The sequence below is a fragment of the Lipomyces tetrasporus genome, assembly GCF_029532465.1.
Source record: "Lipomyces tetrasporus strain NRRL Y-64009 chromosome Unknown POJ06scaffold_10, whole genome shotgun sequence".
NCBI lineage: Eukaryota > Fungi > Ascomycota > Lipomycetes > Lipomycetales > Lipomycetaceae > Lipomyces > Lipomyces tetrasporus.
Genome location: NW_026611605.1, coordinates 59938 through 84350, shown reverse-complemented (window position 1 = coordinate 84350; position 24413 = coordinate 59938). Strand labels below are relative to the sequence as shown.

General features: G+C 49.1%; 7 protein-coding genes across 7 annotated transcripts; 6 read left to right on the top strand and 1 right to left on the bottom strand.

Annotated features, from left to right (window-relative positions):
* Positions 1-231: 231 nt before the first annotated feature.
* POJ06DRAFT_283085 (kinase-like domain-containing protein) lies at positions 232-2045 on the top strand (the record flags this gene model as incomplete). The annotated part of the gene is made up of 6 exons (XM_056190084.1): positions 232-552; positions 613-824; positions 884-1062; positions 1120-1292; positions 1370-1713; positions 1772-2045. The coding sequence occupies 6 exons, from the start codon at positions 232-234 to the stop codon at positions 2043-2045; spliced, it is 1503 nt and encodes a 500-aa protein (XP_056041128.1).
* Positions 2046-5403: 3358 nt separating this feature from the next.
* On the top strand, positions 5404-6757 carry POJ06DRAFT_283084 (salicylate hydroxylase; the record flags this gene model as incomplete). Its single annotated transcript, XM_056190083.1, has 4 exons — positions 5404-5464; positions 5556-5880; positions 5934-6546; positions 6608-6757. The coding sequence occupies 4 exons, from the start codon at positions 5404-5406 to the stop codon at positions 6755-6757; spliced, it is 1149 nt and encodes a 382-aa protein (XP_056041127.1).
* A 482-nt stretch (positions 6758-7239) lies between these two features.
* Positions 7240-10304, top strand: POJ06DRAFT_296920 (major facilitator superfamily domain-containing protein). The gene is made up of 4 exons (XM_056190578.1): positions 7240-7534; positions 8674-9468; positions 9509-9828; positions 9868-10304. The coding sequence occupies exons 1-4, from the start codon at positions 7496-7498 to the stop codon at positions 10193-10195; spliced, it is 1482 nt and encodes a 493-aa protein (XP_056041126.1). The 5' UTR covers positions 7240-7495; the 3' UTR covers positions 10196-10304.
* Positions 10305-11028: 724 nt separating this feature from the next.
* Positions 11029-12382, top strand: POJ06DRAFT_296919 (uncharacterized protein; the record flags this gene model as incomplete). Its single annotated transcript, XM_056190577.1, is given in 6 exon segments — positions 11029-11170; positions 11190-11409; positions 11468-11623; positions 11687-11806; positions 11832-12078; positions 12222-12382. The coding sequence occupies 6 exon segments, from the start codon at positions 11029-11031 to the stop codon at positions 12345-12347; spliced, it is 1011 nt and encodes a 336-aa protein (XP_056041125.1). The 3' UTR covers positions 12348-12382.
* A 2594-nt stretch (positions 12383-14976) lies between these two features.
* POJ06DRAFT_283081 (uncharacterized protein) lies at positions 14977-17444 on the top strand (the record flags this gene model as incomplete). Its single annotated transcript, XM_056190082.1, has 4 exons — positions 14977-15514; positions 15563-17182; positions 17308-17350; positions 17387-17444. The coding sequence occupies 4 exons, from the start codon at positions 14977-14979 to the stop codon at positions 17442-17444; spliced, it is 2259 nt and encodes a 752-aa protein (XP_056041124.1).
* A 1150-nt stretch (positions 17445-18594) lies between these two features.
* Positions 18595-19893, top strand: POJ06DRAFT_19531 (uncharacterized protein). The gene has a single exon (XM_056184989.1). It carries the CDS (start codon positions 18657-18659, stop codon positions 19521-19523), a length of 867 nt encoding a protein of 288 aa, XP_056041123.1. The 5' UTR covers positions 18595-18656; the 3' UTR covers positions 19524-19893.
* Positions 19894-21151: 1258 nt separating this feature from the next.
* On the bottom strand, positions 21152-23752 carry POJ06DRAFT_201148 (OPT oligopeptide transporter protein-domain-containing protein; the record flags this gene model as incomplete). Its single annotated transcript, XM_056185228.1, has 1 exon — positions 21152-23752. One exon carries the CDS (start codon positions 23750-23752, stop codon positions 21152-21154), a length of 2601 nt encoding a protein of 866 aa, XP_056041122.1.
* Positions 23753-24413: the final 661 nt, after the last annotated feature.

Genomic DNA, 24413 nt, shown 5'->3' with positions numbered 1-24413 from the left:
TCCCTAAAGTTTACGGCCTGAAACCTCATAACACCTCCCGAGCAGTTCACCTACTGAGCCACCAACACGACCACGAGCGATGAAATTGCATGTGAGCCATCCTTTATCTTCAACTGTAAGAATATTGAGGTTTCCGGAGATAGCGTTTGTGCCCGAGGCTCACGTTCCTTCACTAAGTCTTTGTCTCGAGGTCTTTTGAGGACTAGATCCCGGGATTTGGCCGTTCGCATGATGAGTACCTCCAACCAGACTGAGTCCGCATCTGAATATGAAAGCTTTTTCCGCTACACCAGTGGGCGGTGGGTCTGGGGTGAAGATCAACAGCTTCGAGACAGATACAAATTCTTCAACGTCACTGAACTTCAAAATGTTGCAGCCGAAGTTGTAGGGTCGGACAGCTGCGTGTCAATGATAAAGCTAGCGGAAGGAGGGTATAACAAGGTTTTCCGTCTTCTCATGGATGATGGAAAGGCTGTTATAGCGCGCATTCCAAACCCGAACGCTGGGCCTCCGTTTTACACGACTGCTTCCGAGGTAGCTACGATGGAACTCGTAAGTTGATCAAACAACTGCTTTCGACATAATACAAGGGAAGACTCATACAGTTGCTAGGTCCGAACCGCTCTTCAACTTCCCGTTCCTCAGGTGTATGGATGGAGTGCTACTTCTGATAATCCTGTTGGCTCGGAATATATCATCATGGAGGAGGCTGTGGGGACGCAGCTTGGAAATTCCTGGGATAAGCTGACGCCTGATTCAAAACTCTTGATCATGAAGGAGGTCGTTTCAGTCGAGACGAAGCTGTTGTCTTTGTCATTTTCACAGTAAGTATCCATTCTTATGGTCTTTGTGTTGTGTAGATGATCGCTTACCCAATCGTAAGCTATGGGAACATATACTTTGCAAGTGATGCCGTGAAGGGCGCCGTTTCGGCAGAGATTGTCAGTGATGCGCCTATAGAATTGAAGGAAAAAGTTTCGAAAATGTTTACCATTGGACCTTCAGTTGACAGAGGTTTCTGGAATAACGAACGTTCAATGATGAATATTGATCGTGGCCCTTGTAAGTTTCACAATTCCATATAGAGTCGGCTATGGCTTGTCAGCTAAGAATCACAAGGGTGGAATCCGATGGACTATGTGATGTCCATAGGCCGTAGAGAAATAGCGTGGATCGAACATTACGCTCGTCCGAAAGCATCTGACGACCCTCTGTTAGTGTCTACAGCGCAAAATACTCCAGAGGCGCATATACAGCTACTGGAAAAATTTCTTAAAGTTGCCCCTTATCTTGTCGATACTGACAAGCAGCTTACTCGATCTATTATATGGCACCAAGATCTCCATTCTTCAAACTTATTTGTTGATAGCAATGCATCACTGCTGTGATTGATTGGCAAGGTGTCTGGGCTGGGCCCCTTTTCCTCCAAGCCCGGCCATCTCAGCTTGTGGACTATCAGGGCCGCATTTTACTAAAGCGTCCGGCCCACTTTGACGACCTCGACGATGAGGATAAAGCCCGGATCAAACGGCAGATTTCCAAATCTACACTTTTTCAGCTTTATCTGATGGAGACTGAAGAACGAAACCCAGAATTGGCGAAAGTTTTCCATTTAGACCACGGGAAAACCAGGCGCCTACCAGTGGAATTCGCCGGCAATACGTGGGACGACGATATTGTGTCATTTGGAGAGGCACTTATCAACGTTGAAAGGTACTTGACTGTCGTAAACTCTAAACTCGGAGATGCCTGACGGTGAAGCTTCTCTTAGGCATTGGAAAGAATTAGCTATTGAAGGCAGTTGCCCAATTCATTTTACTGAAGATGAGTTAGAAAGCCATTTGCAGGATGCCGAGGGATGGAATGAGGTCCAAGACTTTTTCGACAGTATCAATGGCCTTGTGAAGAGAGATGGCTGGACACATCATGAGACGTTCGGTGATGCCCTCGAATTCTTTTCGAGTTTGAGAAAGGTTGGGCTCAAGGATATGAAGGGCAAGGAGAGAGAAAAGTTCGAGAAAGAGACGCGTTGGGCTGAGAGATAAGTACACTTGTGTGTCATCTGACGGATTGGCTGCATGGATCGACATGCCTTACCAACAATAGATGATTGTACAAGACGTCGAGTTTGTGTCAGACGACTTCCCGCCAAGCCTTCAGGAGGTAGTGCTGGGAGACTGCACTCTTAAGTCACATACTAATGGAGACGAGATGATTGCACGCCTGTAAATTCTTTCCGGCGTTAGTGGCTTGAGTTGTGAGAGTTCACTGGACTGGACTCGGTACTATATGGACAAGATAGCTTGTGGCTTATGCCGATATATTTTAGAATATCAACTATTCGAACAGGTTTAAACCCTGCCTTTTATACAATGGAGAACTCACTTCTGCAATTACAAATAGAAATCAAAATGACAAATCAACAAGAAAGCCAAAACGCAATTACAAATCCAAATACCAGAGAAGACCAAGGCAAACTCGTTCCTTCCGCCCATACCCGCGAGACCAAGAGGCATCTAACGTCATCCCGTTCAGCTCACTTTGAGCCGACCTTCCGGTCCGGTCTCTGTAGTGCTGCTTAGCCGGAGACCGACACTGTGCGGCTCAGTACGAGACCCTCAGGAGACGACTCCTGACATGAGTGCCTATTTCAAGACTCCATGGTGGAAACGGCCGTCAACCGGGTGAGGCGCAGGACTCACTTTGACAGACTTAAAACCTGATATCTGTTTTCATGGTCCTCTGTTTTTGTCCTTATCTGCATTTATAGAACTGCTTTTCAATGGCGCAAGTTTATGTTGCTGGCAAGGAACGGGCTTCCATTATTCCCTTCGCCATGAATAACCCTATGACAAAAAACTCTGAGCACACTGATGTTTGGTCAGAGCCGCTCTGATGGCAATTTGCAGAGCCACTCCAAGAAATTGTTGTTGTCACTCTGGCGACTGGTCAGTGGTCACAGCGAGTCAGTGAACAAAATGAATGGCACTACCCATACATCTGAAAACTGTTTGGACAGAGTCACTTGATCGATGTGACTCTCCCGCCGCACACGATCCTCTACAGTATTTCGGCATAGCGAGTTTCCTGTGACAAGTCATTAGACTCGAGTAACTACGAGAGTTTTCAGGAGTAGCTTCCCATTTAGATACGTTACCACTATATTTATTGAATCACAGCAACCGAGCAACCGAGCAAACCGTTTAATAGCAGCCGGCAGGCTACTATAAATTACGCTTCGCCAGATAAGACTGACGCAGCTTGATACTCCTAGCTCTCTCCAGATTGGCGAGCTCTTTCTCTTTTGGCAGCCTCAAGTTTGCGAGACTCCGATACCTATGATAAATGACACTACCGTTAGCAATTCCTGATATAAACTAAATAGTAGTTTTACCTTCAGCGTGGGAGTGAGAGCCCTATAAGATTGCCGGCAGCTTGTGGCCGAAATTCGGATTGATTGTGGCTCTATTCCTCGTTAATTGCCTGCTAAATCGCCAATTGATAACTTTTAAACGGTACCATTTTCAACGCTGCCATCCCCTCCTTGCGGAACATCGGTGATCTCTCCATCCGCTTCGCTCTGCGTGTCTTGCAGTGTTTCTTCTGCGACATATTCGTCACTGTCCTCATCAACAACGCGTACCTGATAATCCGCGCTTAAACGGGAGCCACTGATACTACCGTGCGCACGTCGGAAGTATCCCGACAAAATCACAACCAGGCCCCGCTCGTGCCTCGATGTTCGAAGCACGCCTTCGGAGTTTGTTCTTTCTCCGCTTCGTGTCTCGGCTAGTTGGAGCTCCCTCTCCGCTCTGTCTGTGCAGGTCTGGTCATCGGCTGTGTGATAACTCACTCCATGAGGATCATGTGTTCTGATCCTGTACTTCGTTTGCTTCACGTAGCTGATGTTCTTCTTGTTTCGTCCTCCGAGTTTGAGGAGGCTGCTCGTGTATATATAGATCTGAATTGTCCTTAACATGCTCACTGATATGAAGGAGGATATTGAATGTTGCCACAGACTGCACGACGCAAGCATGTACAAGAGTTTAGGCATCTCTGGCCGCTCGCCGTTGGTTGATGTGCCAACATTATACTGGCCAGATTTCTTTCCTGTGGACGTTATGCATCTTATTTTGGAAGGAATCGTGCCGCGGACATTTGACATATGGGTCGAGGCAGGTAAGAAGACGAAGAATGGTTTGGAACACCCTGGAAAGCCACCTGTGGAGGACTTGGCCGGCATAGGCACAGATATTAAAAGGCGCGCTCCTGCAGTTCCAACAGCGTTAGCGCGTTGCCCAGAAGACGTCTACGTGCATTGCCGATCTTACCGGGCTCAGAATTGGTTTGATTGTATTCCCTCGTTCGCACTCTTCGCGACTCGCAAGCACTTCTAGCCTGTAGGGATCGGCACGGATACACGGATAACGGATATATCCGTGGATATCCGTCGCGGATACGGATACGGATAGAGAATATGCGGATATGGATACGGATACGGATAAGGTAATATTGATTAGTCATATCCGCGGATATATCCATGGATATCCACGGATATCCACGGATACGTAACAAATACAAATGTGTAAAATAATAATACTGGGAGAGTTTAAGTGAGTTGCGATTTGCCAAATATTCAGTTGTATAGGGAACGGAAGTCCATGAATCCAGAATTTGGTGCGCGCTTGCCTGTGAGCGGAGGGAAGCTTGAATCAGAACACGGATCTGATTAGTCGCAACTGCTTAGATACTGGGTTAGGGTTTGTTGTCCGTTATTGAATGCTGGATATATAGCGGTTTGCAGCCCAATTGAGTGATCAATATAGTCAGTCGTATCGTAGGATCATCCTCTTTCCATAGTCCTGGGCTCCAAACCAAAAACGACTGAGCAAGAGCCCCTTCAAGGTCACGTGAGTCGTATCCGTGGATATTACGGATATCCGTGGATACTGCGGATACGGATACGGATAAAGCCAATATATCTGGATATGGATACGGATACGGATATAGATATTTTACGCGGATACGGATACGGATACGGATAAGGAAAAATTAGCCTGGATATTATCCGTGCCGATCCCTACTAGCCTGGCATCGAGAGGAAGCGGCCGCCTAACAATTTCCAGGTTGTCCCGAGCGATCGACCATCTAGTGCGCCAACCCGCCCTGCGCGCGCTTCATCCCACCCGCTCAGATGAGCTGCCCCGGTACAGCCATTTGCAGGGACTACCACACTTCAACGTGCAGGCATTGCCAGAAAGTCGCATCCTGGCGGAGCTAGTGAAGCGTAATTGAAGGTGCAGCGTTGGCGGTGGCTGCCACGTTTCCTTCCTTGGCGCGGTTTCTCTAGGTGGCAGTCCTATCTTGAGCGTCCGCGATCGTGCGGCTCACGGCCTGTGCTGGATGCCCCTGCTAGCTTTTTGTGAATTTTACGAGACTTTGCAGTATATACACATGCAAACACGTTCTCTCTCTCTCTCTCGCTCTCTTTTTCATACACACGCGCGCTAAATGCCTTTTCGACCCCGGGTTGCCATCGTCGGCGGCGGACCCAGGCCTGGCACTCGGCCTACTGCTGCGGCAACGCGGCATCCGCCCCACGATTTACGAGTTGCGCAGCAAGCTGACGCCACAGGAGCTCGCCAAGCCGTCAGGGATGCTGGATCTGCACGACGAGTCTGGGCTGAGGGTGATGCGCGAGTGTGGCCTGTGGGACAGCTTCCAGGCGGCCGTAGGCAACTGCTCCGAGGCGTGTCGCGTCCTCAAACCCCAGAGCACCGTGCTGCACACCGACGAAGGCGAGCTCGCATCCCGCCCGGAAATTGCGCGCAACGCACTCACCAAATTGCTTATTGAGAACCTTCCCTCGGACTTTGTCAAGTGGAATCACAAGATCACGGCCGTACGGGACGCCCGCAACGCGACCACGGGAGCGACCGAGATCACGCGCTTGACTTAGGCGCCAATGGCACCGCGACATACGACTTTGTCGTCGGCGCGGATGGTGCGTGGTCCCGGGTGCGCAAGCTGCTCACGGACTTCAAGCCCTACTACAGCGGCGCGCAGTTAGTGACGGTGACGGTAAAAAATTCACATCTAGTTGAGCTGAACGGCTCGGGCACGCTCTACGCGCTCGGCGGCGGGAACGGCATGATCACATACCGTGGCCCGCAGGACTCGATCCGGGTGTACGCGGCCGTGAGCGCGCCTCGCGAGCACTGGGCCAAGGCGGCCGCGCTGGAGGGCAAGAGCGCGGCCGAGGTCAAGATGACGCTGCTGAGCGACGACAAGCTCTTCAGTAAGTGGGCGTCTCCCCTCCAGGATCTGCTTGCCACAGCATGCGACGAGGACACCAAAGACAACCCGGCAGCCCTGCCGACATTTACCCCTAGTCCCCTATACATGCTCCCCATCGGCAGCCGCTGGGAGCTCTGCACAGGCGCGACGCTGGTTGGCGACGCGGCTCATCTGATGAAGCCGTGGGCTGGCGAGGGCGTTAACAGGGCGCTTTGGGACTCGCTGGACATGGCGCACGCGCTCGGAGGGGTGCTGGAAGCCGAGGACGCGGCCGCGTGGCAGGCGGCGCTCGAGACCGCGGATTCGCGAGCACGAGGAGGCGATGCTGTTGCGGGCGAAGGAGAAGGCAGAGGAGACGGCCAACATGTTTTTGTCCGAAAACGGCGGACAGGCGATGGCGGACATGTTCAAGATGTTTGAAGATATGGCGGCTGCTGGCAGGCCGCCCGAGGGGCAGTAGGGTGGAAACTGGGGGTTTGTGAATCAAAGACCAGATTAGTAGAAAAACCCTAAGAATATAGTCTAGACTGGATAACCGATATTCACAAACTCAGACTGCCTTCTTCACGGTCCATTGCTTCAGGGCTCGATGAATACAGTAATAATGATTCCTTCGAGTCTTTGTCAATAACGCTGTGCCGTATCTCTCAAAATCCAACAAACGAGAATGCGTCTCCGGGTTTTGCAATCTTGCTCGCAAGCATTCGAACCGATACGTGGGAGGGTGGTTGGGGAGACGGATGCGAGAAAGACCTCGGGGCCGAACAACCAGTTAGCCCCCGAGCCCGGGTATGATGACGAGGGATCTGTGAGGGGACTTGGCACGTAAACGGGTTGGAACAGCAGTTTCGGACCCGAGGGTGTTGATGGCACCCCGAGCAGCTGGGATTCAACAGGCAGAGGATGGAGCATATAATGAGCGCGTCCCTCGCCCAGGTGGTGCCTGAAGCTTCTCAAATTTCAATAATTAATTAATTATCCAACCTTAACCCTTCCCAAAACGGACTTTGACTGTTTCGGCTGAACTTCAATCCACCTTTGCACACTCGTCAATAACAACCATGGACACCATGGACCCCCCAGCCGAGAACAACACAAAGCAGAAAAGCCCGTCGACGTCGAAAAGAGAGGACCACCTCATAGCCCGTCAGGCGGCGAAGGCACCCAATACCCACCTATCCGAAACGTCATTGTTATCATGACCGGGGTCTACCTCTGCATGTTACTGGTCGCTCTTGTACGTCTTCCCTCCCCAGGCTGGCAAACAATTCAATTCAATCAACCCGGAGGTCAGATTGAATCGATTGACGGTTATCAACCGTGAGGACCAGTTGGATTGACCAATCGAAGACCTATATTGAATTGATTGAATTGAATTGACAATTGATACATCACTTAGCCAAACAGTAACAACCTCCACCTCGCCGTCCTCCGGCAGACTCACCGCCCCGGTATCGTCGCCCGATTCCTCGTTGAAATCGTCCTTGACCGGGTCTGACCCTTCTTCACAATGATCCTTGGCGTCGAGGTCCCGAACGTCCATAACGCTATCGTGAATGACCCCGGTCTTCAACCACGATCGTACCGTCTGTGCTAGCCCGATTGTTGTTGCTTCAAGCCGTGACCGTAAAGGCGTCACCATGAGGCCACTTGACGAGAAGAGCCTCTCGCATTCAGCCGACATGGGAAGGATAGATAAAATATCCACGGCCATTTGACAAAGACGAGGGTATTCTGACCTCTTGTTGTACCAGTATTCCAACGGGTCCTCCACATCAATATCCGTAGTAGCCGTCCTAAGCTGCCAACGCTCGTACTCGTCATCGGGGAGGTCCTTGGGCTCGTCGAGTCCGGCATCAACGGTCCAGTTGATTGCTGATCGGTCGCTTCTTGTAGTCAGAATCCCATAGTCGTTGGACCGCTGTCCTGGCGTCAGTAATCCACGATTCCCGCGTTGACCATTTCGTCTCAAAGTATCGCCACCTGTACCTCGGGTGGAGGGCAACGGCAGCGTAATAAGCCGGACAATTTGTAGTACTTATCAAGTAGGACTCAGGCACAGTTGACTGCAGCCTGCCACTGAATTCTGTAGCTATTTTCGACCTCTTCTTTCTTGGCTTGAGTGGGCCGAAGATCCAAAGAGTGTGCCACACGCCGGCCAGCCCGAGCGTCCAGAGGGCGGCCCGTCAATCCGTCAATTTCATCAATCAACCGGCCTCTTCGAATTGATTGATTGATTTACTAAAGTCGGCCCGATTGGGTTGATTGAATTGACTGATTGTCCGTCAATTCAATCAATCCGTCAATCCAGTTGAATTGTTTGCCAGCCTGTCCCTCCCTCCACACCAAAACATAGCTAATAAAAGCATCTCTTAGGACCGCACCATCATCTCGACCGCCATCCCACAAATCACCGACGATTTCTACTCCCTCAACGACGTTGGCTGGTACAGCAGCGCATATCTCATCACCTCGTGCGCCATCCAGCTCATCTACGGCCGAATTTACACGTTCTATAATACCAAATGGGTTTTCCCAGCCAGCGCTGGTATCTTCGAAGCCAGGTCTGCGCTATGTGGTGCTGCTTCTAACTCTCCATCCTTCATTGGTGGACGCGCACTGGCTGGTTTGGGCTCGTCCGGTATCTTCTCTGGTGTCATCGTCATAATGATCCCGCTGCTGCCACTACAAAAGCGGCCCATGTGGCAGGGCTTTTCCGGAGCCATCTTTGGCGTTTCCTCCGTCGTGGGACCTCTAAGTGGAGGCAGTCTCACGAAGAATGTCACATGGCGCTGGTGCTGCTATCTCAATTTACCGATTGGAGGCTTCTCTGCACTGATTATGTTGTTGATGCTTCGTGTCCCAAGTCCTAAGGAGGCCAGCGCCACGGAGAAACAACAAGCGATCAAACTCGACCCCCTGGGATCCCTCGTCTTCCTTCCCAGCATCATCAGCCTGCTCTTGGCTCTTCAATGGGGTGGTACCCAATACGCTTGGGATTCTGGCCGCATTATTGCGCTGCTTGTTCTCTTTAGCGTGCTCTTCCTCACCTTCATCGGGATTCAGCTCTGGCAACGCGAGAACGCCACTATACCCCCCCGAATCATCGCACAGCGATCCATTGCAGCCGGAGTTACCTGCTCGATGTGCGTCGGTGCCACTAATGATGGCGTTTATTTATTATTTGCCTATATGGCTACAAGCAATCAAGAATGCCGATGCGATGAAATCTGGAATAATGATTCTGCCGCTGATCCTTTCGCTCGTCATCGCCAGCATCCTTACCGGCATCGTCGTCTCTAAAGTCGGCTATTATACGCCCTTCCTTCTCGCCGGAGCCGTCTTTATGGCCACTAGTGCCGGCCTGATGACGACCTTCAAGGTTGACACTAACCACGCAAAATGGATCGGTTATCAATCCATCTATGGTTTCGGCCAAGGCATGGCCATGCAACAATCCGGCGTGGCAGCGCAAGCTTCGCTGCAGCGCAAAGACATCCCGACCGGTGTGTCTCTCATGTTCTTCGGACAGTCACTGGGCGGCGCGATCTTCGTTTGAGTGGGGCAGAGCATCTTCTCGACGAAGCTCGCGGCTGGCCTGAAGACTGTAACCGGGCTCGACCCGAACGCAGTGCTCATGTCGGGCGCCACCGACCTGCGCAATATTGTCAGTGCGGACAAGTTGCCCGCAGTCTTGACTGCGTACGATTATGCACTCACAAGGGCGTTCATTGTCGGTACTTCGATGGCCGCACTTGCGTTCTTTGGAGCCCTGGCGATGGAGTGGCGGAGTGTGAAGAAAGGGAAGGTGAAAATGATGCAACAGGCAAAGGATGGCCCGCGAGGTCCTGGCGGGCAAGAAAAGGGTCAGAACGACGAGACAAATGAAACTGCCTGAGTGCCTACCGAGGCACAGCTAGCGAAGTTATATCTATTGTTCGAATGATAGTCTGCCCGGCGTTGTGTAAAGACGAGGTGTACCCCGCGTACCCCGCGCTGTTGAGGTGTCTTGATAGAGATAATCCATGAGCAAGTAACCCGGCCCACCCGTATTCAGGAGGGAAATTAAATTGCTCGAGTGGCTTTTTTAGTGACCAAGTAATTTCCAATATCGCGAGGGACAGAGCTGTTCCATCAATCGCATATTAAACGCAATCATGTTTGAATTTTAAAAATGGAATAGTGAGCTGCGCTATTGAAATGTATAGATTGCAATTTTTATTTCTGTTCTAAGGATTGCTTTCCAATAGTTTCGAGGTGGATCAGGCAATGCAAACCGCGAGATTTAGCATTTTAATCACTGGCACGCGACGTCTGATTCTGATTGTGGAGTAATTCTGCGTAAATTATCCAAGCTTGTTGAGGTTCATATACATCTATTAGGGTCTAATGAAGGTTAGATACGGGGAAGTCGTGGCAAGTCCTCTGTCCATTAGTTGCCTCTTGTCACATCCATTAACGACGTGATTAGGATGCAACGATAAATGAAGACAACCAAGGTTGTATAAATGTGACCAGCCACTATGCAAGATGGGTTGACAAGACTCACGGCCACAGCATTCAACGTTTGGCTGAAAAACTTGCATACACTTTGCATGAACTTTTCGGAGTGTGCTCATTAATCGAACCACGGAATTATGCTCTGATATGGGTAAAAGCTGTGCTATTCTACCGGTATTTGTTTACTCTGGCTGATTTAGGCTCCTCGCTGCATTCCCTTTACTCTGAAATATGGACGCGATAGCTGCTGGGTCGTCCACGAACTCTCGCCGATCTCTGTCTCGTGCGGGATCAAGAAGCACGCGGCGGCGCATCCTAGTCTCATCACTGACCCGTCAGACATGCGCTGCGGGAAACGTTTTTAAACCGGCCAGTTCGCCCGAATTCAGTAGATGAGCTGGTATCGAGCAGGACTTCAGTCACCGGGTCGAGGGATATGTCTCTGGTGAAGGACGAGAACGCGCCTTCGGATTACCACAAGGCGCTTAGCCCGTTGAAGAATAATCCACCGGAACAGCGATTAGATATCCCTATGCCTTATTCCCAGTATTTGAATTTGGAGGAGTGCTGGTCTAAGACAAAATCGGCGAGAAATATTTCAGAGGATCAGAAGTATAAGCCTTGAGAGGCATTTGCTTTCCCGATTGTGACTTATAGATTTTCAACATAGGTACCCATACCTGGCATACAACAGCTGTGCCAAGCATGTGACGGTGGTTACTGCCCAACGTACTCTCCACGAAGGTGCAGCTCTCGCGCTCGGAGACACGATTATTTCTAGTGTTCGGCAATACCTCTCTAGTCATGGAGCCGACGCCAGCTTACTGTCTAATATTTACAATGCAGGATCTCCTACCAGGAAGGGCATTTATGGCAACTAAATCCGGAGCAACAAACAGGCAGACGGAACAACGATGTCTAGCCGTGAGGGTGCCGCAAATAAAGTCATGATTGCTGTTGAGGTCGGATATAGTGAGCACTATACTGCCGTTTGTCGAGATAAGGATATGTGAATTGACGGGCAACATGTTAAGGTCTGTATCCTTGGTATGTCTTGACGAATTACCACGGTTTCGAAATCCTGGTACTCTGCATGACCATGTCGGAGATGTCAGTGCAGAAATGGATAGAATGGCTCAGTCCTTTGCTGAAAAGGCGAAGAATGATATCTCACAAGGCTTCTACGGTTATATAGAATACCGCGGCCACAAGTGGGTTGGAGACTTGAATCAAGCATTCATTGAAGTGCGGCGAGCCAACGAGAGGCAGCCTACCAGATACGTGAGTAGCGTCATAGGATTGAGTTCTGCTGGCCAGTTCTGTTCACATGCATTATTGTTTTAGCCGCTGATTTAAAATGCATGGTCTTGTAATTGTCTCCCCAAACAATTGGACTGTAAATGCGGGATTTTATTCCGGATGAGGACTGGGAAGCCGCCAATCTCGTGGACGGTAATATTTCTTTCGATGGAGATTTATATGTGGAAGTAATCAGGAAATCCATGAAGACAACGGCAGAGGAAAGGAATATGGACCATATTCGGCCCTAAAATCTCCTGTTTCCCGGGTTAGTGTTAAGATATGCGGCGTTAGGGGGGTAGGATTGGTCTTGTGTTGCGGTTTAGGGTTGGGTTGTAAATAACCTCTAGTTTCATGCGCTGATAGCCAATTTACAATTTTGCTATAGAAAGGCATATAAGTCCTCGCGGCTTGTTTTTCTCTCCTCTTCTATACGTTTTTTTTGCCTCGCTTATGGGAAACTTTGGTGCGGCGCCAGGGGTGAGTCAACCCTACCCCTGAGCCTGTCAGCAGGGTAGTTCCTGCCAGAAGGGTTTTGGAATGCCAAGTGCCTACGTTCATGAACCATATATTGTTCCGTGGCTGACGGCCATGGCCCCTTGGCTCAGGCGTTCCAATTAGAGATGGGTAACTTTAAGTTGAAGTCAACTTAAGTCGACTTTACTTGAACTAAACTTCACTTCTCCTTGGGTTCTGCTACCAAACTTAACTCAACTTGCAACTTTGAGTAAGTCGGAGTTAAGTCGACTTAACGTAACTCAAGATTTTAAATTTGGCGTGTGATAAATACGAGAATTATGCTCGTGTGCCTGTGCTGGAACCTGCTCGGTCTGTAAAGTACCATGTAGATTTGTCGCGTCAACCGAGTTAACTCAAAGTTTAGTTAAGTCGACTCAACTCGACTTGTGAAGTTGAGTAAGTCGACTTGAATTTTCCCATGGTCTCGACTTAAACTTAACCGAAACTTAGCACTGTAAGTTAAGTTGACTTTAGTTTTCCCATCTCTAGTTCCAATTGCTGTCCAAAGCGTTGCATCGCAGTCCCTGACTAGCCGCACCCGTCAAGCCGCACTTCGGTGTTATTAGCAGCGTTAGCCCTCAAACCACTGCAACTACACGTCTACACCAGCACTTTTTGCGAATTACCGTGGTTTCGCCAAGCCTGAGCCGGCCGCACTAGAACATTATTTTGAGTAGACACGTCACACGATCAAAATCTTCCTTATTTGGATTCGTTACTCGAATTCACACGATTTCCGTTTATTCATAACAATTAAAATCTAGGGTGTCGATTACAATAACGAATAATATCCGTAATTTTGCAAAGACAGTAGCTGTTTAAACTTTATAGCGGCCAATCATATCGGGCTTTGACGTGTTCGCGAATTTCTTCTGTTGACGTTTTCATCTCTAAGGGTAGCAGCCTCTAGAAAACACGTCTGATAGTGTCCGTCAGAGAGTCAATGATAGGGATCGGCACGGATACACGGATAACGGATATATCCGTGGATATCCGTAAAAGCCCGGCGATATCGTATCGTGAACAGCCTATTAAATCAAACTTCGAATCACAAATATTTATGAACAGTACGAAATATCTACGAATAAAATATTCGCATTAGTAAGCAAAAACTTCAATTATTTGTATTCGTTATTCGCGTTCATTCCTAAACGTTATCCTCGCCTTTGGCAGCCCTGAACTGAGTGAGCTCATTACTTTTAGTTCCCATATGATGTCGCTTTTGTCCCCACTCTCACTTCCGGGCACAGCCTAAGCGTGCTGTAAGGCACGACAAGGACAAAAACCGACGTACAATGCATACTTCAAGCATAGTTGTATAATCAAAAACATATATGCTTGACTGTAAGCGTATTTGCCTAATCCGCGCGCCAGCGCGTATCCTGCATGGCTTGGCACCAAGGCGTATTTTTAGCGCTGATCCTGGCCCTGACACCTTGTGGACCTGGCAAAACTCTGAAGACAAGCGAAGGAGATTCTGTACGGTCTAAATGAATTCGATCCAGCCACAGTTTTGAAATGCACGGGTGAAAGCAGAGCTGTCACAGCATGCTTAGCCCTCCGGAGTGCAGGACGAGTTATGGTGGTCGGAGTCGGTCAGCCCAGTCATAAACTACATTCCATTTATGCATACTTCCCTGGCCGAGCACTGTAGGGCTGTTAACGGACAGGCGGATAGGCGGATAATGATGTGTACGATATTAAGGAGGATAGAAATCCGCCACTTTTCAACTTGGCGGATACGGATTGCGGATTAATTAATCCGAAGATTGGCGTACACAAATCGGCCACTTTTGCCGAGGATATTCGCCAAATAGAATAGATACTTAATCAGGAGTAGCTTTTGGCTTGAGGTCAGGTTGATGCAGGCTTCCGCTTGGCAATCTCCCCTGTCAGCTCTTACGTGTACCTAGCCCATCGATATCAGCATTATAGTCGTTTCTGCCTTCACCGACTGTATTGAATATCCTTTCAACAGCAACCCAACCTCGGAGGCCGGAATTGGTAGATAATCACCTTGCAGCTGAAGCCATCTGGGGCTATTCAGGGTCAGGGTTAGCCGTGTCCCCCCTAATCCTGACGAGCCCAGGAACTTAATACTGTAGAGCGCTGCTGTACTGACGCCGTGCGTACGCGTGCCTAGCGAGCTAGCAAGCGAGCTAGCAAGCAAGCAACAGGGCGCCGTGTGTCAGCCACCATTCGACCTTTCATGAACCGCAACACTGATTTGCTCTGCTCTGCAAAACTCATTCTCCAACAGGACTGCGCCTGTTTCTATCCAGCTATATAACTGCCGCGTCCGCCACGACTAAAAGCTGTTCATGAATCATCAACTCCACCAAACTACATTACATGACCAACATGGGTTTCAAAGACAACCTCCTCGGAACTTCGCCGCCCGGCTACGGACTGGACACCAGCCAAAGTCTTTCCACGGACATAGATGCTTCTCGCACGCCGACTAAGCCGGAGTCCCCACCACCGTCATATAATCCTGAAGACATCATCACGCCTCTTACAAACCTGAATCTAGGTCAGCCCTCTGCGAAACAGCTTCCGTCTATTGATCAATGTATTGCGCACCTGAGGCTGCTGACGGCCCTCGCAAATCTCCGGGAGGACATCAGCACATCAGATTCTCTGTTTGGACTCTCGGATTCCCTTACGGAGAGGCTGTCAGATCAAAGCAGACAAGAGGTGTTGCCGAAGATTCGCGAGAAGCGATGGCAAGTATATGTCTTTAGAGCAGTGGAGAGATTCAGAGTTTGGTGGGAGAAGTGTCTGCCATCATCGGGCCCGATGCTCCAACAGAAGGACCTGAGCTCGTACGGGCACTTTGATTTGATCACGGAGAAAGGAAGAGTTATCAACTGGGGCCCTGATCGAGCCCCTCCACTAGGTACCATCTGATCCTTCGACGACCGTTCAAGTATTAACGAAATACCAGATGTCCTGATGGTCTTGCATTCTTTCATGCTGAACCCTCGCGCCTTCTTTGAAGATTGCATTCGCCAGGGAAAGATGGACGTGTGGGTTACAGGTCTACCGTGGGCGCTGATTAATACTTGCATCGACAACAGCTCTTTTGACTATGTTGCCACCGACGAAGCAAGATCCAATTTTGAACAAATGACTGGCTTCGCTTGGGACAATCTTGACGACCCATCAACTGCGAAGGTATCTTGCCCGAGAGGCCATCCGATCCATTGCCCCTGGACTGATGCTTTCCTGAATGACCCAAAGAGACCCTTCGAGCAGGGCAGAGGCTACGCGGATAGATCATTTGCGGCAACGTGCGCGCAATGCAATTTCACCACCAACCACGAAATTTTGAAATTACAAAAGTTCCGACGCGATCTTCAAGCTCTTCTCAAAGATGATGTTCCTATGCCGGGAACAATTCTTTCTCAGGAGGGAAGGCCGGACAAGGCGCTGAAACCTGACCTCAGGCGACACGAAATGTTCTTCCCCAATCGGATCATCATTGCTGGATTGAAGACGCTACTCATCGAGGCTACCGACAACATTCAAGTGGGAAAGTCGACAGTAATGGACATTCGCGATGCCTTTGACAGTGCAATCAGAGACGCATCCCTTGTCCGAAAGGCGAATGGCACCACTCTTTCCAGTACTCTCCTGCCGAAGGAGAAGATTGCGATTCGACGAATGATGTCCAGATATTGGGAAAACTGGTCGCCATTTGCACTCGATCTTGTTGGCGCCGTCATGCGACAAGGGACTTTTGTTGAGAAGATGGCTAATATTGACTGGATCCATTCACCCGCCCTCCATTCGACCATGGCCCGCCTCATCAAGAAGTACCAAACATTCTTCCTCATAATGGCCACGAACCCAAATCACGTGGCTGTCCCTACTCTCGATGTCGATCTTGCATGGCATACACATCAGCTTAGCCCCGCCAGATATTACTCTTACTCGGTGGCCAGGACAAACATCTTCATCGACCACGATGACAAGATCGAAGAAAACAAACTCTCGGATGCCTTCAAGTGGACCTCCCGAATTTACCAGAAGTTGACCGGCGGAGAGGTCTATAGCGAATGCACATGCTGGTACTGCGAGGCTATCCGTGAATCTCATACCTCCACCATTGGACGGCTGTTCTCAAGCTCGGATCGAAATGCGAAAACATCTCTAAGTCAACTTCACGACAATCCTGAGGTGTCCCGCGATCCCAACAAAAACCCCCATATCAGTGCGCACAATGCCGTGAAGACGGATTCCGCTGCGACCAGGATGGCTGCCGCTGTCAAAGCTGCACAGCTGGAGGCTTCATATCAGAAAGCGTGTCGACGAGCGAAGAAGAGGGGCCAAGACCCACCAAGACGGGATGATGATTACATGTTCAGCTACTATGCCTGGGGCTACCCTCTCTACTATCCCGGACTTTTTTACGCGCCTTATATGGCTCCGATGGCTATCACGGGAGGGATGTATCCCTGTAATCCGTCTTGTATGTCAGCAACCCAAGGGGCAGCGGGTAACTGTTGCCAAGGAACGTGTGGTGGCGGCGTGGCAGCAGGCGGCAGTTGTGGCGGCGCTTCTGGTAAGTTATAGTCCGAATGCACAGAGTGATTGAGGAAGCTAACCTGAGTTCAGGCGCATGTGCTGGAGGCCCTGCAGGCAAGTAGTTTGAATGATGGATTAGAAATTGTAACTAACAACTTCCAGGCGGCTGCGGCGGAGGTGGTGGATGTGGAGGCGGCGGCGGAGGGTTAGTCCTCCAACGATCTATTTCTTAGCTGAACAGGTTGCTAACATACTTGGTAGATGCGGCGGTGGAGGCGGCTGTGGAGGCGGTGGGGTAAGCGTGCTCATTTCTCAGCCCCTGACTTTGAAATTAGGGAAAGCTCGTTTAACTATGGATGGATATCATATACTAACTTTGATTCCAGTGCGGCGGAGGCGGTGGAAACTAAACAGAATTATAGCCACCTCTTATTCCACGAATCGCGCCAGGGACGAGTTCGCAGGGTGGTCAGGTAGAGACTGGGCGGCTGAAGTCGCTTCGATATCGGTATGCCACTTTACGCTAGAAGCGTGTTATTTCATCATTGTGGTAGAATTTATACTATTACGGTTATTATGGTGTGTTGTGGATTCCCTCGGATCCTGTAGGTTCGAGCGGAGAGATGGAAGTTGTCGAGTTGTAATCCGGCGAGGAGACGTGTTACTTATAGTACGAGCTCAATAAGAGTGGCCTAAGACTTGTGTTTCTCAGTTATCCTGAAGCCGAGGGCAATTAAAATAATTTACGCCAGTTCATGGATTTCAGGTAAAACTTTAAGACTAAATTTACCCCCCCCCCCCCCCCCCCCCCCACTTTTAAGGTTAGCTTTAGCCTTAAACGGCTACGCGAAACTCTAGATGGACGCGACTTCTTCCAGAGACTTTGTTTGGCGCCCTTGTGTGCAAGGTACAGTCGAACTCGGCAGTCATCCATGGTCCCTACCGATGTAAATTAGATAAGTTCGGATGCTATAAGCACGAGTTCATTTGTAAACAAGGACTACACCTTTCGATTTCAAGGAAACGGCCCTTTACCGCATTTGTCGTTAGTCTGAGTCTATTTCGGCTTCGCGGAAATTTACGCCGTAAAATGGTGCTGACGCGAATTTTCAAAAATTCGAGACCTCAGTTAGGCAAGGGTTTTGTTTGGCATAAATTCACGTGAAAAAAATGGTTGCTGAGCCTCTCTATTAAAGACCTTGTTAAGCGAATTTAGAAAAGCTTAGTGGACAGCAGCAACAGAATATTAGAGCATACTTTTCATGATAAAATTGGTGTCCTTGATATAACGAACTGAAAGCGCCAGTTTAATTGGTTAATAACGAGGTTTTACTGTAATTTGTTGCCCGCAAGCCGAAAACTTAACTGGCCTAACATAAACAGGGGGGTATAGTAACCGTTGGAGGTTAGGGTGCAAACACAGTTTTGCTGATGACTGACATTCGTCCCCTGGTAATACCGTGCTTCCGCTATTGGGTGGCCGTTTTTGTCCATCAACGATTTAATCCTGGATGACTGACCCGAAAGTAGCGGAAAGTCCGCTGCTTCCGTCATTCGTCCTAGAGGCTTTCGGGGTGGAGGGGCAAGCCGTCCGTGCTTCCGAGGGCATGGGTACAAGTTTCTTTGTCGGGAACGCTGTGTTCAAGCATGTGGCTAATGAGCATCAGGCACAAGTGGTATGGTGCGCTACGGTATTTGATGGATTACAGGTCGATGGAGTTCGAATACCGCGGCCATTATCATCTCGCGAAGGCCATTATGTCGTTGATGGGTGGGCGGCGTCAGAGTTCGTGTCGGGAGAAACTGGTCCAGCAGGTCGATGGGAGCAGATATTGGCCACGTCTCGTGCTCTCCATAAAGTGCTTTCGAGAATTCCCTGTCCGGAGTTCATCCGCCAACGAGTATCTCCCTGGGCTACAGCTGATCGGGTTGCTTGGGACGAAGTGACGATCGAACCCCTCGAAGAACTGCGGCAGCCATTCGAACGACTAAATTCCCTTAAGGAGTCTATCGACCACGGCCCACCTCAAATAATTCATGCGGACTTAGCTGGCAATATCCTCTTTTCCGACGGTTTGGATCCCGCAGTCATCGACTTTTCACCGAGCTGGCGTCCTGCTGCATACGGCGATGCTATCATTGTCGCCGATGGAATCGTCTGGTACGGTGCTGGAGAGTCGTTGATAGATCTTGGTAGTACTACGGGTGACTTTCTTCAACTGCTTGTGCGAGCTCTGATTTTTCGACTCATTTCCACTAATGAATTGGTTCGACAGCAGAGGCTGCCGTACTCTGATCAAGAAGTTGGACGATTCAATAATGCAATTGGTCGCGTTGTAAAGCGGCTCACCGAGAGGCAGTCATTGAGAGGACCATGAACCCTCATCAATAATACATCACTTTCGTTATTTTTGGCCAAGTTTTAAATAATCGGTCCGTGGAGGTTTGAGTGTTCAGGCTCAAAATTGACAAAATCTCTTAGAATGTTTGCAGTCATGTGAAATGCATGATAAATGCAGATTATTGTCGGTGCGAATTACTGATCAAAATATTCACCACTAATGTACTTGTTCCTTTTGACTAAGTTTCGTTGGCCTGTAGCGGCTCTTCTTATGTGCAATTAGTTATGTTGATGGTCTTATTTTCGAATTTTCATGGCGATGGGTGTGCAGACCAATTCTGCCCATGATTCACACGAGCGGCGATTCCTCGAGAGCCAGGAGAACATATACGTCGCTATCCACCATCTAACTCGTGATATAACTCAGTAGGACAGAGGAGAGAAGATCGCATGGACGTCGGTGAAGTCGAGGATAGCAAAACGTCTGTGTCTCTCATGAGCTCGCTGGGCGATACTGAGGCTGTTGATGAAACATAATACGGCACGACAGACGTGGCAGGTCGTGGCATAATCCAGGTGGAAGAACCCATATTAAGGACTAAGGAAGGCAATGAGAGGATAGTCATTAAGGAGCATGACCTGCCGCCAGATACTAGCACAGTGGGTGTGCATCAGCGGAACGGAGTATCTAAGAAAGCTTCTAACAATATAGACCGGCTGTGGGTCTTTGGTGCGGGATGCGGACCTCCTCGCATCCCTGGTCGCAACTGCTACTTAATGGTCCGCAACATTGACGAGGTCTTCTGGGGATGCCTAATTCTTGACTGTCGCTACTCCTTTGGGTCAGGTTATTCACATCAGACACCTAGACATATCTTAGCTGCTGACATGCAGCAAACCTTCCATAGAATACCTGTATATATGCTGTGGAGTACTTTCCCTCAACTGCTCGACGCTGCCTTGAAATATGTGCCCGCATTCATCAGTTTTAGCGTACATGTATCAATATTTATGCAAGATTGGTATACTGGTATGGTCTGGATTTTTAAATTGTTTCGTTACTTTGGTCCCCGGTGCTTGTTACAGGGAGGCATAGCCACGCAGGTGCCTCAACAAAATTCCACGTAAATAGGCTTTTTACCACATTATTAGCAAATAGCGATGCAAGACATCATAATTTCGGCAAGAATCAGTCAGGGCTGTAGACGGATAGGCGGATTTGGGCGCAGTAGGAAGATCGTAAGATCTTCTTCCTTATTCGCAGTAGAGTGAGATTGAACCAGTGCGAGCTGTGAAGATGATCTACAAGGATTTCCACAGTGAGACGTAAGTTGCGATTAAGGCCCTATGATGGCTTAGACTGGGACACACCTGATAATTAGGTTTTTGGGGATTAATATATTTGGGCGGATGTAGCCAGTATCTGTGTTCCGAGTCGAGAGGAACCATGTTATATTTCCGATGATTGGGTAACCGCCAATCCAATCCCTGTCTGTTTTAGGTCGATCATGTCTTCTATACAGGTGCACAACAGTGAATAGCACTTTATCGCCATCTGTGCTAATAAGATACGACTGTTAATTCTTGACACTATTGATATTTTCTACATCCGAAATGAAGCATTATAGTCCAATGCAAGTCTGCAACTCATATGTCATCCTCTCATTATTGAAAGTCTCCGATTTTCACGCCAAATCCACCTTCCGGCACCTCATACAAAGCAGCCGCTCGTTTAAAATCCACGCCGGACGATATGATGGTATTGCCCCACCAATTAAACTTCACTTTCGTATACTGCAAAGTCAAGAAGATAACGATGCCACTAAATGCTATTCCCGCTGACAAACCCGACGTCAAAAGGTAATTGTACTTCACCCACCAGGCAAGGTAATGTCGCTTGATGTGCCAACTGAAAGCGAATCCAGCGAAAAGTCCGGGAGTGTAGTACGAAAGATTGTATGACCCGCCCCACCTGTTTACTCCACTGATGATGAGGACTGGATGCACGTATTTCAAATAACGGGGAAAGTACATGCGCAAGAGCCAACAGCCGACAGCTGCGACGAAGCCAATAAGGAAACAGTACTTGAGTGCGGGGTACAGAGAAATGAACATGCGTTCAGGACCGACCAGTCCGAACATGATCGTGTCCGCATAGAGTGACCTTGGGAATGAACAAACAAATCGATCTATTTGCGTCACGCTGCACAAGTCCGAAACCGACGCGATGAGAAACTCGGTCGTGCCGATAGTCACCAACGTTTGGAGCAAAGTCGCCAGCATCTGCGCACGGAACACAGCGCGCGGCGGGAGCTTAGAGTAGTGTCCCATTTTTAGATCGCTGATGAAGTCCTCAGCCTGGTCATCAATATTATAGCCATAGACACGACATATCATATTTGCCATGGCATTACCGGGAACCATGTACCCGGTGACGATAACCGCAAGATTGCTCATTCCGAGTTGGTAGCCCGTCACAGCAAAGATCAAAGCAGTCGGCACCAACATTGCGACGCTGAGTGCAACTATCACGAGGATACTCCAGACCGGGGTGTCGGTGGGGTACACGGTGATACCAACGATGCCGAACACCAGCGCGACCACAAACACGATAGCGTACCACCAGTCCGGGACTTCGGGGTACTTTGCCATAATCCTCGAGATAGGATCCTCATAAGTTGCCAGATTGTGCTGTTTGGGGTTTCGGATTTGCTGCCAAAATCCCTTGAGAGCTTGCCAAATGATACGACGCTCGGTTAGGAGAATATATGTGAAGCAGAGCGTATAAACGGAGAAGCTGGCACCGCTCGAAATCAGATTACCAATTGACATATATGGCGGGGAATAGTTCCGGTAACCCTCCAAGTCTATCAGATTGCCACCAGCCATCGTGACTCGCGAAATATTATACTCCTCACCCATGCTGTCGAAGACATCGTTCGAATTAATGGGCAGATAGCCAGTCCATTTATAGTTCGTCCAATACAACACTATCAGGAGGATGCCGCTAAGAAACATTCCAAGATATCGATTCATCAGAGAGAAAAATGGCACGACGAGAGGGCTGGAATAGTTGATGACCGCCCAGTCGAAGGTGGTGATCGGATTGTAACCAAGCCCGAGATAGGATCCGGTAACAATAGCCAGGTTTTTGTTTTGCGGCGCAATCCAAGTCATCCAGTTGAATGTGCTGAGAACCTTGAAAATATAGTTCGGAAAGAAGAAGTAGAAAAAAGAGGCGATGAGTATTACGAAGAAGAACTTGTACCTGGTAATAGTCCATCCATTGACCGAGGACTTCGCCTCCGGCAAAAGTAAGGCACGATTCAAAGCCAGGGTTGGCAGGATTGTTGGCCACACTGCCTTAACTGGATAAATGACCCACTTGCGCAACAATCCAGCCAGACCGAATCCGAAGAACAACGTCGAAAAGTTCATCAAGAAAATGAATCCGAAGTTGAGATACTTCATGCCAAAGAATGTGTCGAGCGTCATCGTCAGTACGTAGCCCATGAAATTCGAGCTGCCTGCAGCAATATTGACCATGGTTGTCACGAGCATCTGCTCCTTGTGCGTCCAGGGTCCTGGGTTCGTGCAGTAACGGTTTCCACGGAAAGTGAAAGACCAATTTGGAAGGCGTTCCACAACCTTGCCACATGGGTAGAGTAGCAGCTGGATGACCGTGGACTGAATACGCAGACTAGGCTGTCTCTGATTGAAAAACGTATTGACAAAGGATCCGATGCAGACCCAAATCGTTCCAAGAACGTAGGCACGGATGGTCTCAACAGGAATGGTAGGGTCATCGAATGGATCACAGATGGCTCGAACTTCAGGGTACGGAGAGTGGTACTTGATCAAGGCTGCCTCAATCTTGACGTCAAGATCATGGCCTTCGGGATCTTGGTCGCGACACTCTCCTGCAAGCAGTCCCGTAATCTTTGTCATGGTCTGTGCAGGAAAGTTGACATCGTCGTCATGATATTCAACTGCGTCCGCCAGTATTTGCAGTCCTTCCTCAAGAGTCATCGTCGAGACCTTCTCGTACATGAACTCGGAGACGGGATCGACAAGGGTAGAAACATCTTCTTCACGAAACTGATTCTGGTTCCTGATACGAAGGATTACCCTTGATTTGTCGTCAAGAGACTTTTCGATAATATGAATTCCTTTCTTCAGTTCCTTGGATTCTTCGAATGAATTGACGACACTGACCCGAGGCCCCTTTCGGTCTTCTGAATAATCGTCAGAGGTTCTATTGTCCATTGCGTGTCGTGATCGTCTGTACGGTCGGTTGGATGTGACTATTGCGACCAATACGCTAGAGTCTAGCGAAGGTATCAAATTTGCTCCACAACGCCTGGACGAGATGTACGCTTGATTAAAGGTGATAGGCAGAAAGAAATAAAGAGGAGACTGCCTCATGTATATCGGTCGGAAGGAAGCCGTCACATCGCCCTTAGTCGATCTCCTATCAAAGATAAGGAGAAATCACTCAGGTGTGGTATCATCATGCCAAGGTTTAGGCCTTCTGCATTTCGTATCGGGTTGTAGAAAGCGGCAGGCAATCAACCTCTTCTTGTTAGCTGACATGCTGCAACATCTTAACTCTTGGTTCCGCACAGGCTGATAAGCCTTGGTCCGCGTCTATCTGCGAAAAGTCCTAGCTTTCGTTCGAGACAGAAATATAGCGTGAAATTTTCTTAGCCACATGTCCGGCACACGAGTTACCGTACTTTCCTGTAGAGTGTCTGTTAGGTATCTACCTTCTGCTCTAGGACCCACGTGCAGCAAGGTTTGCGTCTTACTGACAATCCAGCTCGTATCTTTATCTTCGACATCTGATATCTTAGCATGGTCTCTTTGATTGAGATGCGGCAAGCGCGTTTGCGGTGAATGCGCGTTAGGATTGGTGGAACGGCAAGTG

What these genes read in the sequence shown, in the direction of transcription:
- POJ06DRAFT_296920 (XM_056190578.1), top strand. Translation starts at nt 7,496, where the DNA reads ATGACCGGGGTCTACCTCTGCATGTTACTGGTCGCTCTT. An exon ending in GCATGTTACTGGTCGCTCTT is followed by an intron (nt 7,535 to 8,673) that starts GTACGTCTTCCC and finishes AGCATCTCTTAG; the next exon opens with GACCGCACCATCATCTCGAC. An exon ending in TCTCTCATGTTCTTCGGACA is followed by an intron (nt 9,829 to 9,867) that starts GTCACTGGGCGG and finishes AGTGGGGCAGAG; the next exon opens with CATCTTCTCGACGAAGCTCG.
- POJ06DRAFT_19531 (XM_056184989.1), top strand. Translation starts at nt 18,657, where the DNA reads ATGACTGACCCGAAAGTAGCGGAAAGTCCGCTGCTTCCGTCATTCGTC.